This window comes from Molothrus aeneus, chromosome 4 (genome assembly GCF_037042795.1).
Source record: "Molothrus aeneus isolate 106 chromosome 4, BPBGC_Maene_1.0, whole genome shotgun sequence".
In the NCBI taxonomy this organism is placed as follows: domain Eukaryota; kingdom Metazoa; phylum Chordata; class Aves; order Passeriformes; family Icteridae; genus Molothrus; species Molothrus aeneus.
This window is the reverse complement of record NC_089649.1, coordinates 34924700-34941489: the sequence shown is the minus strand read 5'-3', so window position 1 is coordinate 34941489 and position 16790 is coordinate 34924700. Positions and strand designations below refer to the sequence as shown.

Below are 16790 nucleotides of genomic sequence, written 5' to 3'. Positions count from 1 at the left end.
TTGATTCTCAGTAGATATGTTGCATAGTGAGATGGGCTTTTCTTGCTAAGAATCCACAGCAGTGTGGATTCAAACCACCTATGACTGAGGAGGGTCTATGTGTGCACATGCAAATTTTGAATGCCGATCACTGTACAATTTAGGCAAAAGATAGCAATTACCACTATTAATTTTAATTTAAGCATTTTTCTGGGCTGTGTTAGCTGGCAATATCAACTGAGTATTTATGTGCTCTGCCTTGCTCTCCTCCCTACTGTTATTGGAAATTGTGGTGCTGAGATTCTGCAATTATCTAGACCCACAACACTTATCAGTGAGAAATCATTCTATAGCAGGTGAGAAATTGTCATCTTTCAAAATGGAGAAGTAAAGATACTCATGGTCTTCAGGTACGTTCAGGAATTGTGTGATTTATCAAAGGAGGCAATATGAGTCATTCCCTTCTATGGCTCTGTCTACCTTGGGTTATAACTAGGCATTTGACCTGATTATTAATATTTTATTTAAAACTTTTAGATAATTTAATTCTTTTTTTTAAATTTATTTCTTTTTTCTCCCTGCTTTGTCAAAGATGAAAACTTTGCAAAGAAGTCAAGACTTGCCTTTTAAAGTAGTGGGGTGCACAAAGCATAGCTGAAGTGTTGGTAATGGAAACAAAATATGTAGTTGCTTCTATTTTGCCCATCAGAAATGAATCAGAACATTGGAGGACTTAATAGACTTAAAGTTTAAGACTTTTCCTTAACCTTTTTTCACCTTTCATTTTACTTGGGAGTGGAAAGTACGGAACATGTTAGAATGCATTTAAAAGATTGTGGAATAATGATCATTTACTCTGGTTTCTGCCAAAGTGCTACTATTAAGAATATTCTTATGTTATGGCTTGCTAGTCTTTATTTCCTATTATATTCCCTATAAAAATGATGTTCTGAGTAATGTCAGTTTTGGGGAGTGCCAGCTGTAAACTAGCTTACAGAAGGGATGATGGGAAGCTTTTCTTAATTGCTTTCCCAAATTTGAACTATAAATAAATAGATCTATTAGTAATAATTCAATTAAGTTTTCAGATATTAATTGCTTCCTTACCATGTGAGGAGATCAAATCTATACTAATCTATAAAAGTCAGCAGAAGTTCCTAACGGCAGAGCGACTTACTTGTCATTTACAATGCAAGTTCTTAGAGAAATAGTAGATGATAAAAAACATTTTATACTTTTGATATGCTTTTTGTGACAGTGATATTTTTCTGCTTGTTGAAATGTAGGTAACATGACATTTCATGGTATTGTAGCCAGACACATAGACAAATGTAAAGTAGGCATGCAGACAAGTAACCTATAGCAAGTACACTTTTCTGAATATTAGAAGCTGTGTAAAGCTGAACGTTATCAAGTTGTTCAAGCTCATATCAGACCTGCATCTTTAGAAGCTGGCTGTATGTGACATCGTAGGAAGTCAGCTGATACAGTATTCAAGAGATGATTTCTGACAAGACTTGCATAAACATATATTTCTTATGTCTAGAGTCTCCTCTACATAGTGCTAACCTTTGCCTGTTTTCAATAGCAGTGTAATTGTGCTGTACAACTGATGTTTTCACTTCAGTTATGGGGATGGGAGGGGAAGCCTCTAATTTTCATAAATAGGATGATATTTTAGTAAATGTTGATTGGGTAAAAACTTAGATTGATACCTGATCACGTTAAAGACAATAGCTGTGAGGAATACATCCCACTGGGGGATTTTGACCCTTGTGATGATTTTGGTGTGAATGTTGTACTTTTTCAAAGCTGCTTATTTTGGCAGGAATGGAAAGAAACATACAGTGTTGTCTTTGCAAGTCTGCATAGTCTGAATGAGGTGGGGGGTGCCAGGAATTTTTTGTTAGGGATAGCCAGAAGATGGACTGAAGAAATAGACTTAGTGCCATGTAGTTCTTGATATAAATATTTTAGTTATCCGCTTAGCGGGAAACTATGATACTTTTCCTGAAATAACTTTATGCATTTCCATAGTAGATTAAGATATTTAGGATGATTCCTTGTAGAGACCAGACAGACACATAGTCAGATGTGTCCCTGCATTGTAAGGGGAGTGCAGTTCTTCCCCAGCATGAAGAACTTCAGACCCTGGTTTTGAAAACTGTTTTTCTTGTGGTTTAGGCTTTATTTCTCATGAAATTTATTCATTTGTCAGTTACAAGTATCAAATAAAACAGGCTCAAGAGAAAGAAAGGCAAGCCATTTCCATGCTTTTGTAAATATCTAATTTTTTTTTAGTCCTTTCAAAGCTGGCAAAATTAGTAACGCGATCTGATTTGGATGCTATGTACTTTATTGTGTAGGATTGACTAGAGCATTTGGTGTTCAAAGAGAAAAAAGAGGAAGACTTATAGTGTTTTGCATGATTTCTAGCAAAATTTCTTTCTATGTTCTTTCTTATTTTATCCTCAGGCTTGTTGTTAGTCCAGGCAGACATTTACCCTTCAGTTAGTTCAATTTTTTGCATTGCAAAAATTTGCGCTTTTTTATCTGATCTCTGCATTGCTGTTTAAAAAAAATAAGTTTCCAAGAATATACATTCTTCTTTGACTTATCCATCAGTAAAACTTAGTTCAGTAACTAAGAAAGTTTCATGAAAAAGTACTGGGAAAAGGGAGGCCGTGTGTCACACATAAGGCGAGGAAAAAACACTTTTACAGGGAGCTCACAGCTGACAGAGAACAAGTTCATCAGGTCATGGAGTGATAATGTGAGCTTGTGTCAGTGGCAAGACTGTGAGTGCTGAACAGGCTTTTGAATATAAAAATGGTCTTATGATTTTGGCACCTGTGGCTCTGCTGGCTTGCTCACCTTGCTTAGTGAGTCTGTACCTCACCTGAGGTGATCAAGGGTTACATACAGGGCATGATGACCACTGAGTCAGCAAATAGCAAAAGGTGATATTATATCAGTAAATACTGAAAGTCCTTGTTTCCGCTTGATACCCATCTTCATGTTGTCATAAAGACAAAGTGGGAAATTGCCATCTCTTGTTTGTTAAGTTGGGTTCTACCTGTAACGTTTTGCCAAAATGTAACATATTGCCAAAACCATATTTTATGGCTAGCTAAATTTGATGGAATTGTCCAGAAATACCTTCATATTCCCAAGAACTGTAGAAATGAAGTAAGGATTTCAGTAGGAATGGTTACAAGATCTCTGTTGATCCTTTTTCTGTAACCTGTTTCCTACTTGGTATTAAACTCAGTGTCCTTATATGATTTCAGATTTCTGTTACTCATGGCTTTTTTTTATTTCATTAGCCTATTCTATTTTACAGAAGAGTTATCTGAAGATAGGCAATGTTCCAGTATTGCTACCTTAGTGTCTCCATCAGGGAACATTCTGGGAAGAGGTACTTGGACCAGTACCTTAAATGATTACTAGCGGCTGACATTACATTCTGCCTGACTTCAAGCAGAGAAAATATGTTAAATGGACTCTAAATTCTAAAGTAAATTGGAGAAGGATATGCTCTCCTTAATTTTGACTCCAACTCTCTAATCCTAGTTCAGTCATTTTTTTGGCTGCAGTTCCTTCCCATTTGTATAGAATTGTTGTAACCAGATTTATTCTGGATTATGTGTGCTGGTTTTATGGCTAGTTTGCCATAGAAATAAAAATGTGTGGAAGAAGAATACCTCTTTTCATATGTCTTTTGTTGCAGTTAATAAAATACTTCTTTTCTGTCTGCATTGAATTATTATTATACCAATGATTCCATCACTTTACTGCTTTGATGGTAGTTTGATATATTTGTTTTTGCACAGCTGAATGTATTATTAAAAAAAACCCTGAAAAAGTCACTGCTCAGACTATTTAATCACACTTAGCACTACAACATCATGCATCAAAACTGCAACTAATGATCAGCTTGGTCTTGTTTTTTGGGTACATGGATGGTTAGAAGGTTTAGGTTAATATCCTCTGTCAAGTCACACAGAGATATGGTTAAAAGATTACTTTAGATTGTGAAGAACAGAAGAAACATGAATTTTCTTTCAGAAAATATGTAGGCAAATGTATGGTGTCAGGCACATGGAGTGGTTGTTGGGAATGCCCTGTGCAGGGCCAACAGCTGGACTTGATGGTTCTTGTGGGTCCCTTCCAACTCAGAATACTCTGTGATGCTGTGCTATTTTATAAGCAGATGCAAGAAGTGGGGAAATAGCATTTCTGAAACACAACTGTATACTGCACAGTAATATGCTAATGTGAAGAAGAACACAGGAAAACTGAATTCCAGTTGTTCATAGCTTACTTGATTAAAATAGGGATACCAATAGAGGTGAAAAAACCAGTTCTGGAATATTTAGATTACTCGAAAGGACACCATGAAGATTGGAGAAGGGGGAAGGTGATTGTCTCTTGAGAGTGCTTACATTGGAAGATGGCTTTCAATATTATAGCCATGTAGGCATGGCTACTCTAGAAAGTTGAAAATTTAGTGGTAAGCAACAAACAACGTTATTTGGCTCTTCCAGTATTATAGCTAGAAATCACTGTTCGTAGTTGGAATTGTACTTCAAAAATGAGTATGTATTATGACTAAAGGACCAGCTAAAAAAAACAAAGCAAAAACCAAACCACAAAGCAGAAATAGAAACCCAGAAGGAGGTAAAATTTGTGTTTAAAGATGTCACACAAATCACTCACGTGTGTATTTTAGTTTACTCAATCTCATCTGAGTAATAATTTCTTGGTAAATTCAGTGTCATTGTTCACCATGTAATGTTGAGTAGGAAGAACCCAGCTGTGTCATAGTAAGCACTTAAGGGAAACTGTTTTTAAGGTAGCAATACCGTTATTTGGGGATTGCAGTCAGAGAGTGGCAATTGTTAAAAGAATATAGCAGGTACTTACCTACACAACAGCTGTATTTTTTCCTGGTTGCTTTCAGTCTAGCACTGTACAAGCAGCAGGCCAACCCCCTCCACATACTGGGTGGGTTTTATGTGTGGTCTTTCTCGCCTTAATTTCATATTCTAGATAACTGTTAACAACTTTCTAAAACTATTTTCAGCTTTAGATCCGGCTAAAGATCCATGTTTGAAGATGAAATGTAGTCGCCATAAGGTCTGTGTTGCACAGGATCAACAAACTGCAGTTTGCATTAGTCATCGAAGGCTTACACACAGGTAAATACTTCAAAAGTTAATCCTATCGACATTGCTGTAGTGTTCATGACTTGTAAACCATAAATCCATTTTAATTAGTTTAATTACTTAACAACATGTGAGCAGAGTAGAAGTGGATTTTAGAAGTCATTATGTATACATAATTTGATTATAATGTTTACTACTTGATTCTTCTGAACTAGAATATTAAAAAAGTATACATATTTAAGTATTGCAAGCTGCTGGTACAAATGCATTTAGGGAAATACCCACTGTGCCAGTACTAAATGAATAAAATTATTGTGATAGTATCCTACTGCTGTACATTACTTTGACATCATCACTTTTTATATGAAGCTAGAGAACTCAAAACTGCCTGCTGAAGTGTAGATAACAGCCTGATGCAGTGTAAGTTGTTTGAGATTGGCGGGAGTTTTTTCCTCTCTTCTTTTTCTCTTCTGTGCATTCTGATTTTCTTTGCATGCAGGACTGGTTAAATGTGAGGAGAAAATATATAACAAATTCATGTGTTTTTGTGGCTTTATCTGAGGCAGAAATATGAATATGTAGGACCTGAGCCATACACTTAGTTGTGTGCTAAGGAGATGGAGTCAAATTGCATTTTCGACGTGACATTGTTCTTTTTTTCACGCTTCATTAGGGGAAACAGGACACAGTAGAACGGCTAAATTTCAATAAATTGATTTAAATAAGTGTCTGTTAAAGTGCTTTGCTCAGTAGGGGCTGTAAAGAGCTGAGGAAAATAAGACTTCCTTGTGTGTTGGAAGAGGATAATTTCAAGTACAGTTTTATGAATGATACAAGGAACGTTCTTCTGAGTGTCTCGTTATGTTAAATACATCCATCTGGAGCTTTTCAAACAAGCAAGATAGTACATAGTGAAAGGAACAGCTTAAACTGTTCTGGATCTGCAGCTGTACTTAATTAACAAAAGACCAGTATTTGTGGAGTTTCACTGTTTATATTAAACAATCTCTGTGTAGAGCTAGACATTTTACTTTGATAATTCTTGTAGCATATATAGCACCTTATTATCAGACAAAGGTAGGTAGCCTGCTTTCAACTTCCTGTGAAGTGTCGGGAAAATGTATGAGTGTTAACTGTGAACAAACAATATAATAATTCAAAATTTCTAAGTATTACATGTCATGGAAAACGATGCAAATAATGACATTTTCTAGTTAATTATACTTGCAGTAGGTGATGACTGAAAACTCTTTTAGATTAGATGAAGATGTCTACTCTTGAATTAAGAAACTTTTTGACATCAGCCTTCATCCCTGTATTAGTCCTCCCACAGTTCTTAGTACTCTTTTAGAAAGGTAATATTTTAAAAGACAAAGCTTGCTTGAATATAATGCAGTCAATAATGGGAAACTTTGGAATGGCAGAAACTTGATTGTAAAAAGCACTGTAAATCTAGTCTTGTAAGGTAGATGAGGCAATTTTTTACCTACCTGTGCTGAGCCAGGGCAGGGTTTTCCCAAGCTTAGACCTCCCTATTCCCCCAGATTACCACATAGAAGGAAAAATAATTTGCTTTGTGCTTTTTTTTTTCTGAAAAGGTTTTCCTTCATGCAGTTTCTGAGCTTTTTGTAGCATGATGGGATTAAAGTATGAGTATCATAAACACAAGGAGACGTGTCTGCTGGGTCTCTACCATGACTGAGTTTCTTTGCCCAACATGTTATTCCTTCACTTGTATCTGCAGTTTGCATACTGGTTATCAGTAGGGCCATCTGTTTCTCAGAGTTCCCAAAGGACTAGTACACTCTGTATGAGTCTTGGTAAAAATTACATGAGAAAACATGTCTTGACAGTTGATAATATAACCTATCTACTAGTCTCCATTTCTAATATGTAATTTGTGTGTCATCTGTTGTAAATAAACATTTACAAAATTTTCATCCCAGTAATCCTTCCTTTTTGCTTAGTTTGTGTATGTGCACATGTGATGTTCTTCTCAGATTGGATAATATGAATAATTTAAAAAAGGCAGTTGGGGATGTTTTCTGAAAAAATAGTCAGGACCTTTTTCATGAATATTGGGAACTCTTCATAAGGAACTTGCCCATAGATTTTAATTTGGACATATTTGCTCTATAGATCCATAGAAGTCGGAGAGATTTTTACCAAGACTCTTGCAAAGGAAAAGTATTTTAAAGTATGTGAATTGATACAGTGGCAAAGATGATCCCCAGGAGACTGTCAGGGAAGAGGAAACTTTGCACACTTCCAAGATAAATAAAATGTTTATGGGCACCTTTGGACTACCTGCAGGGAAGGAGGCATGAAATATAGTTACAGCTGAAGAGATTTCTCTGTAGTGTCATGAAATGCTCTGATTTATAGTTGAATTCTCTATTACTAGAAGCAGCTTTCCCAAGCAGCCCTATTACCTCATTCATAAATTTCTGTTTATAAATTCTGTTACTTTATTTAGGTAATAACATAGAGAAGTTGCTAATTAGTGAAGACTGATAATTGTATTAAATTGAGGACTCAATTTAGTCATTTCTTTTGTTGTTTTTAAGAAACTAACTTGCAGAAAAAACACATAGGCATAGACATGGTTATTCAGTCCCTGCTGTCGTAGGTATTCTTCTTTGTACAGTGCAATCTCCAAACTATTGTAGCCCAGGGCCCCTCAGCACCACACAGTGAAGCATGGGTGGATATCCCAGCCACTTGCAAGGCTGGTAGTGACATGGTATGACAAGGTCCCAACAGGATCAATTAATGTGACAGCACACTTTAGTGATGATTCTACCTGTGCTTTCAGAAGTATTACAATTTCTATTAGATTGGGGATCTTAGCACTGTGATCTTATTGCAGTGTGCTTGCATTTGTATAGTTTCAAAACCAGCTATTGTGTCTCACTGTCCTTTTCATGGAGTTGTGGGTCAGTCAAGCCTATGGTTTTGCTCTTCCCTCAGTTTCCATGGCAGCTGAGATCATGGTCTCCCCTCATTCTCCTCTCATGGCTCATTTCCTTTTCTGGTAGACTGCCAAGATGGCAAGTCCTCTCCTAGCACACTCCTGCAGGGCCACAGCACAAGAGCTTCCTTTATGTGCTGTCCTGGAAAGACTGAATAGCATTTGACAAAAAGATGAAATAGGTGTTGTAGATCATTGGTCATGAGAATAGTTGGAAGTACCAGGACTTTGAAAACACAGGGACGTGCTTAAAGAGCAAAGTTTTTGTTGGTAGCAGGTAACAGCACTTGCCTCTCTGCTGGCTTTAACTGTGTTGGAAACTGTCTTCTGTGTTCTGCACACTTAGCTCTCTGCTGGGAAAGTTAATGTACTTGAGGGGAAAATATGCAGGATATGTATATAAATGTTGTTCACATTATTCCCCTGTGGATTGCTGTGGAAAGGGAGTATCTGCCAGCACTACAATGCATCATAAACAGGTAATTCAAACTATGGTGTAAAATAGAATTTTCATTGATTCTTTGAAATTTGGGAATTTGTCATTAACTCTTCCTTTTGGTTGAATGGTGTTTTGTCATCCCATTGTGCTTTCCAGTTTATCTTTGTTGGTTAAGTAAAAGGACTTTATGGGGAAAAAACCTGTAAAAGGTGTCTATATGAAATAATGAAATGCTTCAGAGTATACCTTATTCCATTACAAATACAGCTTGGAGAATATTAAATACAGTATTGGTTATCTTGGGATGTGTTGATGTGAGTGTTACAGTGACAGGCAGGATATTCATCACACTGGGAGAAATCATCTACTCATTTTAGTTTCCAATCTCTTCACTCTCAGGAGATTTAGTTATTTGCATCTGTGGTACTAAGAATCTCTGGCAACTGTGAGTTCACCCCAGTGAGCTTGGGGAAGAGGAAAGAAGTGATGCGAGTATTTTGCCAGAAGACATTTGGACAGGAATAAAAAGGATGAGTCAGAGGAGAGGGCTGTAGGTGGTAATGGACATTTCCTAATGCCCACAATGGTATGTGTGCTTTTTGTGTATTCAGCACAGCAGGTGGTGGAGATAAATCCTCAAATTTCCATGTACTTCTTGTTGCCACTTTGAGTGAGGAAAGAAAGGATATGTGCAGACACCATGACGTGCAGGAGCTCATTAAGGCCATGCAAGATGGTAACTAACCAGGCTCAGAAAACTGGAAAAGTTAGTCAAGCATTGACCTATCCTAGATTCAGGTCCTGATAAGTAGTGTGTTAACTTTCTTTTACATTTGAAAGGGACAATTATGATACTGACACATACTGTAATTTTCATTAAGACTGACATTCTGTGGATAATAGGCTGCAGTACTAAATTAAGCAGTGTATAGGTGAAGTTCTAAGCCAGTAGGTTATCTGCAGATGAAGAACAGGAAAACTTGAAAAAATGGGTAAGGGTCGCTACTCAGCAGAGAATTTTAATGTAAGCATACTAGTAAACATGGGGCAGTGACTGTGGTTTCAGGAGAATTACTTTTATTGGAATCCTTTTTGTTCTGCATGTTTGTCAAAAATATTTAAACCTGACACTTAAAGGTGAAAGAAAGAAGAGGAGGTGCAGGCTCTTCTTCAAATGTTTCTCTTTGCTTTTATCTCAAATCAGCTGCAGAAGACAATTTATAAAGGAGATGAATTCAGTTGAGACCTAGTTATTGTACAGCCCGTTCCAGGATTTGACTGCTTACAGCTGGAAACCAGTGAAGACTCTCTTAATATGATTAATCTAAAAGTTCTGAAAATTAGGAAATTGCAAAACAGTTCTGGGCCAAAAATCATGTTACAAGTAAATCCCAGTGTCTTTGATGTATTAGAACCTAGTGACTAATATTGCACTTACTCATTGATCTTAGTGGACTCTGATTAAAAACCGGTCTCTTTTTCTTCTTCCATAAGTAGAAGAAAAGTGCTATGTAAAATTGATTTGATGCATTTAATCAATCAATGCTTGGAGGCATTAAATTATTTAGTGCATTGAAGGTGTGTGCAGTTTTTCTAGGCAGATGTAGATCTGTCTCTTTTATGAATTCCCCACAAGACATGATGCCCCCTGCCCCCACTGTGAAGGTCCTGCTATGCTCTTATGAGTTTGTTTTTGTGAATTGTGCAGCTCGACCCCATGGCTCCCTTGCTATGGCAGAAATGGATTGCATTTGTCTCTGCCATAGCATGTTAATATGGAATAACTATATGTTCAAGGACCTGACAGCACTTACTTGTGTAGTGATATTGAACTCCTTATTTCTCTGGATTTCTTACCTTCACTAATCTTTTATTCTTAGGTTTCAGAGTAGGAAGCAATAGTAACTGGTTTCCAGTAAATAGTAACTGAGCCAGATTCTGGTGATACTTGCAATTCTAAAAAAAAACACCTTACCGCATTTTATTAAGGGTTAAGGTAGGACTGGCGACCTCTTCATGGTAAAAACATTTCAGTTACAGATGTTGATCACCTGGAAAATAATGAGAGTTCACCAATTATGAATCTAGAGTCACAATAAGAAAGCATTTCTCTAGGTTAAAAGTAAGAAATAAAAAATTCTAGCGGCTCTTTTTCACTTAGAGCTCCACAAGGCAGATTCCAGAGAAGTGAGCAGACTGGACATCTGTAGGGTGCACAGCTGGGTGGAGGTGAGCAGTATAGAAACCTAACGATACGGAATTCACTCTCTAGGAATTAGTGACTCTTCAGAGTTCTGTGAAATGAAGATAGATTTAGTGACAATTTTTCCCTGCCCCAAGCCTATGTGGAGTAGGACCTGAATTTAGGGATTAATAAAAATTCTGTCATATTTCTGCCTATGGGTGCAGTCTTCAAGGTAGGACAGTTTCACCATTAAAGTGTATTAAAGAGTGTCACTTTATTACAGACTCACAGAAGCTGATAGTGGTAAAGATGTTGCATCACCTAATCCAGTTTATTAAGGTAGAGGAGTTGGGATAGCTTCATAGATTTTGTGGTGGCATTTAATCTTGTTAAAACTTCCTTCAGGGTTTTGGTTTAAATGACATTTTGTGGTGCTCATTTTATTCAAGTCATTGGCCATCTAGACCATTATCTTGCCTTGGACTCTGTCCTCTTCCAGTTTTCTGAAGAATATGGAAAATCAGTCTGAATACTTTTTATATGAGATAGATTATGAGAAGATCTTCCCTGTGTTTGGTCACCTTCATATTTTAACTTGAGAAAGATGTTCCATCTCAGCTTGGAAGTGGTGAGTGTTGAGCCTTGCAGCATGATGTGGATTAGCCTGGATGATGTGACAGAAGCTCAGAGTAACACTGTGAAAGAAAGCCAAAACCTCTTCTGTTTCTATTCATCTGGGTATACTGCATGGCTGAGATCATGCTCCCAAGCAGAAAAAGTGAAGAAGTCAAATTTTGAGAGGCTTATTTGTGACTATATGTGAGAAAAATTCAGACACATATAAAGTGCATACGTGTACATATGTATGTGCACATGCATATATATGAATGAATAAGTACACATGCATATGTATTCTTTTTGTTCATATTGTATGGATACATGTATCCTAGATTTCCAAGACATCATACTTTTGAACCAGAGATATTTTGCCTATCTCCCCTCCTTTGCAACAAAGGAAAGAGGGATTTTAATTTAGACTTGCTACCACTAAATTTCTGATTAAAAAGAGAAAAAAGGATGTAATTGCAAATCTGTAGTTGTATTAAGTAGTCTGAGCAGTTTTGAAAGCAAATCTATTAGAGCTGATATGGAAGATTTTCTCATTTGGTTAGGAAAAAAGGAAAAGAAGCAGAGAAGAAGGAACAGTATAGATTGGTATGTAGCTTTCCTGTCATTTTAGGTGCTGCAATGTTTTATTATTAAAAAAAACAAACCAACAAAACAAACAAGTTTAAGAAAACTGAAGGAAAACAAAGGACTTGCTTTGGGCAGATTTTGTGAAAGTTGCAAACATCACTATTTAGGATGTCATCGTTTCACATTATAATGCTGCTGAAGAAGGCCAGCTGGTGCAGTTAAGTCCCTTATTGGAAATTTTAGTCTGATTCATTACTGTGATTTGTAGTTGTACACAGAAACACTTAATCATTCTTATCCTCCAAGCTCTATTGAATCTACTGAAGGCTTTCTGGTTCTTTGCATAATTTGTGCTGCCAGTCTGCCAGCTTGGCAGTGTTTCAAGCTTGCTGCATTATCTGTGTTTGTTTGCACAGGAAGTGATGCTGCATGTAGGCTGAATTTACAGTAATTCTTTTGTAATAGGCTAATGAGCAACACTACTTCATTCACAATACTAACATTATATAGCTTTGATTAGACCAATTATTGTGTAACTATGCCATTGTGATCATACTTGCACTCTGCAAAGTACTGAAAAGGAAATTTGCTTAGCCGTAGCTTCACTGAACTTGCTGAGAAAATAATTTGGACTTTATGTGCTTAAGAGAGGTGAAATTTGAATATGTTGGAGATTTTTATATGCTATGCAATTTAATTTTTTCAAGTGGGAAAATGAAGCTTCTTTTTTTGCTCTCCATTTCATTGCATTGGGGAGGAAAGAGGTGACTGACACTGTGCATCCTAATTCTGCACGTGCTGGGAAGGCCTGTTAATTCCTTGGTGAGCTTGTGTTATTTGTGTTAGTAGGAGTTATGGGTACACAGCTAGAGGAAAACAGGATCCTCTCATGGAATTCCTTCTCTCTCTATATGGAGCTTTTGCTAACACTAGTGGAAGATTTCTGTGTCGATTGCATTGTATATTGCAGTGTCAGTGTTGTCTGTATCAGCATTACTATTTATTAAGGTTGTTACTCAGCCATGCAGTATTTATACTTCTTGCTGTCCAGCTTCAAAACTCAAAAATTGCTGTTCTTATCAAAAAAACCCAAACTTATCCAACCCCTGGCCTTCTCAAATTTTGTCTGTAAAAATTGAAAATATTAATTTTTTGATGTTTGGGGTTTGGTGTTTATTTAGTATGTGAAACAGACTTTAAATAAAAGACACCTAAACAGAGCCTTTGTATTCTATTTGTTAGCAGAACAGGAGTTGTCCATTATACTTTCCCCATGTAAAAAGCCATGATATGATTTTTTTAAGGAAAATGTGGAGCTCTATGCGAGGCTAAATCATATGGACTTTAGTTAATTTAGTAAGTCGTGGGCCTACTCATTTTCTATCTGCTCTAGCAAGAAACTTGTTCAGATTCTCAGTTGCCTGTAGGAGTGAGAGGGTACACTGGATAATCAGTGCACATGATGATTTTTTTTGCGATCAAAAGAGTTCTACTTAGAAATTCTGCAATGAGATTATAAATTAGGATTGGATTTTTTTTCAGGAAAACAGATTTCAGCTTGCTGTGTTTCTTTCTGTCTTGCTGTTGGTGGCTGAAGGCACACTCAGTTGTACCATCTCCTAAGAAGGAGTGAGTTAGAAAACTTCTGTTCATAAACTGGATAACAGGAAAGAATGTGACTAGGAAATCTGACTATCTTGGAAAGCTTTGTTGGTAGAGTGTACAATTTTGACTAATACTGGGGGATGTTAATGTACTGTCCTGTTTGTAAAAAATGGTGTGTCAGCTTTTGTTGTGTTGTTTTAAAATGGTCTTTTTCCTTACAGTATTCCTGAGAATCTACTTTAAAAGATGGCATTTAAAAAAAAAAATTAGGAAGAGTGATGAAGGCAGTGCTTTTAAATTACTTCTCTACCCTTAATTATGAAGTTGTGATTGCAGTCCACTGCAATGACTCACTGTGTACAAGTGTAAACATTGAAATAATACAAAAATATTAGAATAAAATCTTTGACTATTCCTTTATTAGAAAAGGTAGGTAAAGTGAATTCAGGAACAGTTCAATGCCCCTTCCTAAAAATGGCTGTTAAGCTTGTGATATATTTTTATGGTGCTTTAAAAATTAGCTGTCAGAATCAGTTTTCAGTGTACTTTATTAGAAAATATTATCAAGTCTAAAATAGCTGATGCAAACATTTGTAATCAGTTAATGCATGCTTAATTTGGAGTTTCTTTGTGGCTTGTGTGTTCAGGGCTTTGGGGTTTTTTGTTTGTTTGTTTTTTTCCAGTATTACTGAAATTCTCTAATACTGGGTAATGGAACACAGTAGAATTTCAGGGTGCTTGTATATGAAGGGTTCTTTTACAGGTTTAAAAATTTTAATTTGGTTATAATGAGGTGCTTTTATTACTACATAGCATCAGTTCTTATGCATTTCATTTTATGTGAAAGTTATGGTTCATAAGTTGTCTATATAGGGTCTGAATGCATCTGTTGTTTTGCTTATGTACCAGTGGTGGGAAAAGGATAGTGTGTGAAACCAAGTAGGAGTAGTGTTCAGGGAATAGAAATCACGGTACTAATTTCCATTTATGTAAAACAATGCATTTAAGGTTTCCAATGTTGAGAAATACATTAAGTGCAGTAGCTGGAGGTGTTTGTCATCATCAAGTGATGTGCATATATTGCTACTTTACAGTAAATTGTATTACTGCTTTTGGAAAAGAAAACTCAGTGTGCTAAAGGCATGTGAGGAGTCTCAAAATGTTCGTGTTTGTGACATGGTCAATTATATAAGGGGGTTTTGTGTCTGGCAGTATTTTTATCTTTTGTTTAAAATCAATGGGTAAAACCCTTTTCTCGTGTCCAGATTGTCTGAAACAGGTTTGTTTTACAAAATGCTGTTGTCTGCTACAGGAGAAGAGAATTATTTTACTTAGGTGTGTGGCTTTTGCCACAGACTGCTATGTCTTTTATATTAGATACTTATGACCTAAAAAAAGTATCTTTTTTTTTTTTCATTTTATGCCAAAATCTGTATACTGGGATGCTTACACCATGCAAATACTTTTTCTAAAATGCCTATGCATCTTCTGTATTAGTAGTAGCAATAATAATAATAATGAACAAGTCTTACAATCACAGTACAGTTGAGGCTGGATTTAAAGTGTCCTAAATCATTGGGTTCCACTACCTTAATTGAGGCACTATCTTGAAGTGGTTTCAAGAGTTATTTTGGGTTTATTGTACATGCACAGACTATCTACATGATGTGTGGCACTGTAGATCCTGTCCAGAAATCTCCAAGAAATAGTCAAATTCTGGCTAAACAGAACTCCTGAGGGAGGCAAAGAAGAGATTGCACCTGAGGAAGCCTGAACTCAGAGTAGCTGTGAGTCCAGCATGTTCTGGTTCAATTCGTCTGAGGGATGCTTTTTTCAAATACAGACCTTCAATGGTACATTTGAACATTCAGGCACACAGGTACACTTTGGGGGTAAAATTTATATAGGTATTTTATAATAGTAGAGTGTGGTTTTTTACCAGGCTGCAAAAGCACAGAACATTCAGAATGTATCCTAATTTTTTAGACTGAGTGTTGCCTGAAGTTGTGGATCCAATAGCAACAATGCTTACAGTGTATCACTTTCCCAATAGACACAGACTTGCAATTCCTAGACTGCTCCATAAAGCAATAAAAAGCAAACAAACAAAACCACCCTAAACGAAACTAACAAAATTACACAGAAAAAGGAGCATCGATTCTCTCCTGTGTTCAGGACAACTTTTCTCCACTAACTAATGGGGTAGAAAGATTAAGAGACTGCTGAACTGCTTCATAGCACCTATGGATCAAGCCATCCAAAGTTATCATCTTGGAGAATATGTATTCATCAATACTTAACTTTTTCACTGTGATTTAAAATTATTTAATTCTTCGTGGTTTTGAGCATGACTGTGTATGAGACATAATTTTTCTGTTCTGCTTTCTAATTATTATTCTTTCTTTCTTAATTGTAGATTATTTTAGTTCAGAGTCTAAAATAACAACTGTTGTAAAATACAACCTTTTGAATCTTAGAAATAATGCCTCTGGGAAAGATGTTTCATAGAGAAATATACCTATGTGGGCTTTTTCTTGTCAGAGAGTTTCATATGTGTCAATGTTTTAGATAATTATTGTAATTTAGGGATTACTTCATTTCTTGATCAGCTGAAGATCTCGGCGCCTAAATGTTACTTAAAACATTTGCACATCTTGAAGAATACATTCCCCTTGCCTTTCCCTTCACCATTTGCACATTTATTGCCAATAAATGTTTGTAGTACAAAGATTTGCATACTTATGAAAGCGGAAGTTTTGATCCCTAAATTCAACACAAATTATGTTCTGAGCTTTTTCTGTTGGGTCTTCTTTCTAATGATAATCCCAGACATCATCTCCTCTTTAACCCCAAACTCATTGGTGCAAGGTAGAAGCAAATAAGAGAAGAAATTGTCAGAGAGGAGATTTAAGCTGGGGATGAGGGTGATAAACATAAGACTACAGGAAAGTGATATCCTGAGGTTATCAGCAATTGATTTTGCATACTTGGAATATGTTACTTGAGTCCCTAAAAGGTTTGAAGGTACAGCCAAGATCCTCTGTATGCTCTTAGATGTCATAAAATAAACATACATGTTGGGTAGTAGGAGGTGAGGGCTTGCTATTCCCTAATTCACTATTACAGTGAACACTGAAGACCTTTATACTATTGAGCTTTCTACCCATACAGTTCTTCCACAGAGAACTCACAATAGTAACACTTTTAGGATAACTTCAGCTTTTTTTGGTACACATTTGAGATGTC

General features: G+C 36.3%; 1 protein-coding gene across 2 annotated transcripts in view; it reads left to right on the top strand.

Annotated features, from left to right (window-relative positions):
* Positions 1-16790, top strand: part of SPOCK3 (SPARC (osteonectin), cwcv and kazal like domains proteoglycan 3) — a 167415-nt gene that overhangs the window by 68355 nt on the left and 82270 nt on the right. For both annotated transcript variants that reach the window (XM_066548250.1, XM_066548252.1), the window contains one exon: positions 5066-5180. In XM_066548250.1, coding sequence (XP_066404347.1) covers positions 5066-5180 — 115 coding nt within the window. The remainder of the gene's footprint in view (positions 1-5065; positions 5181-16790) is intronic.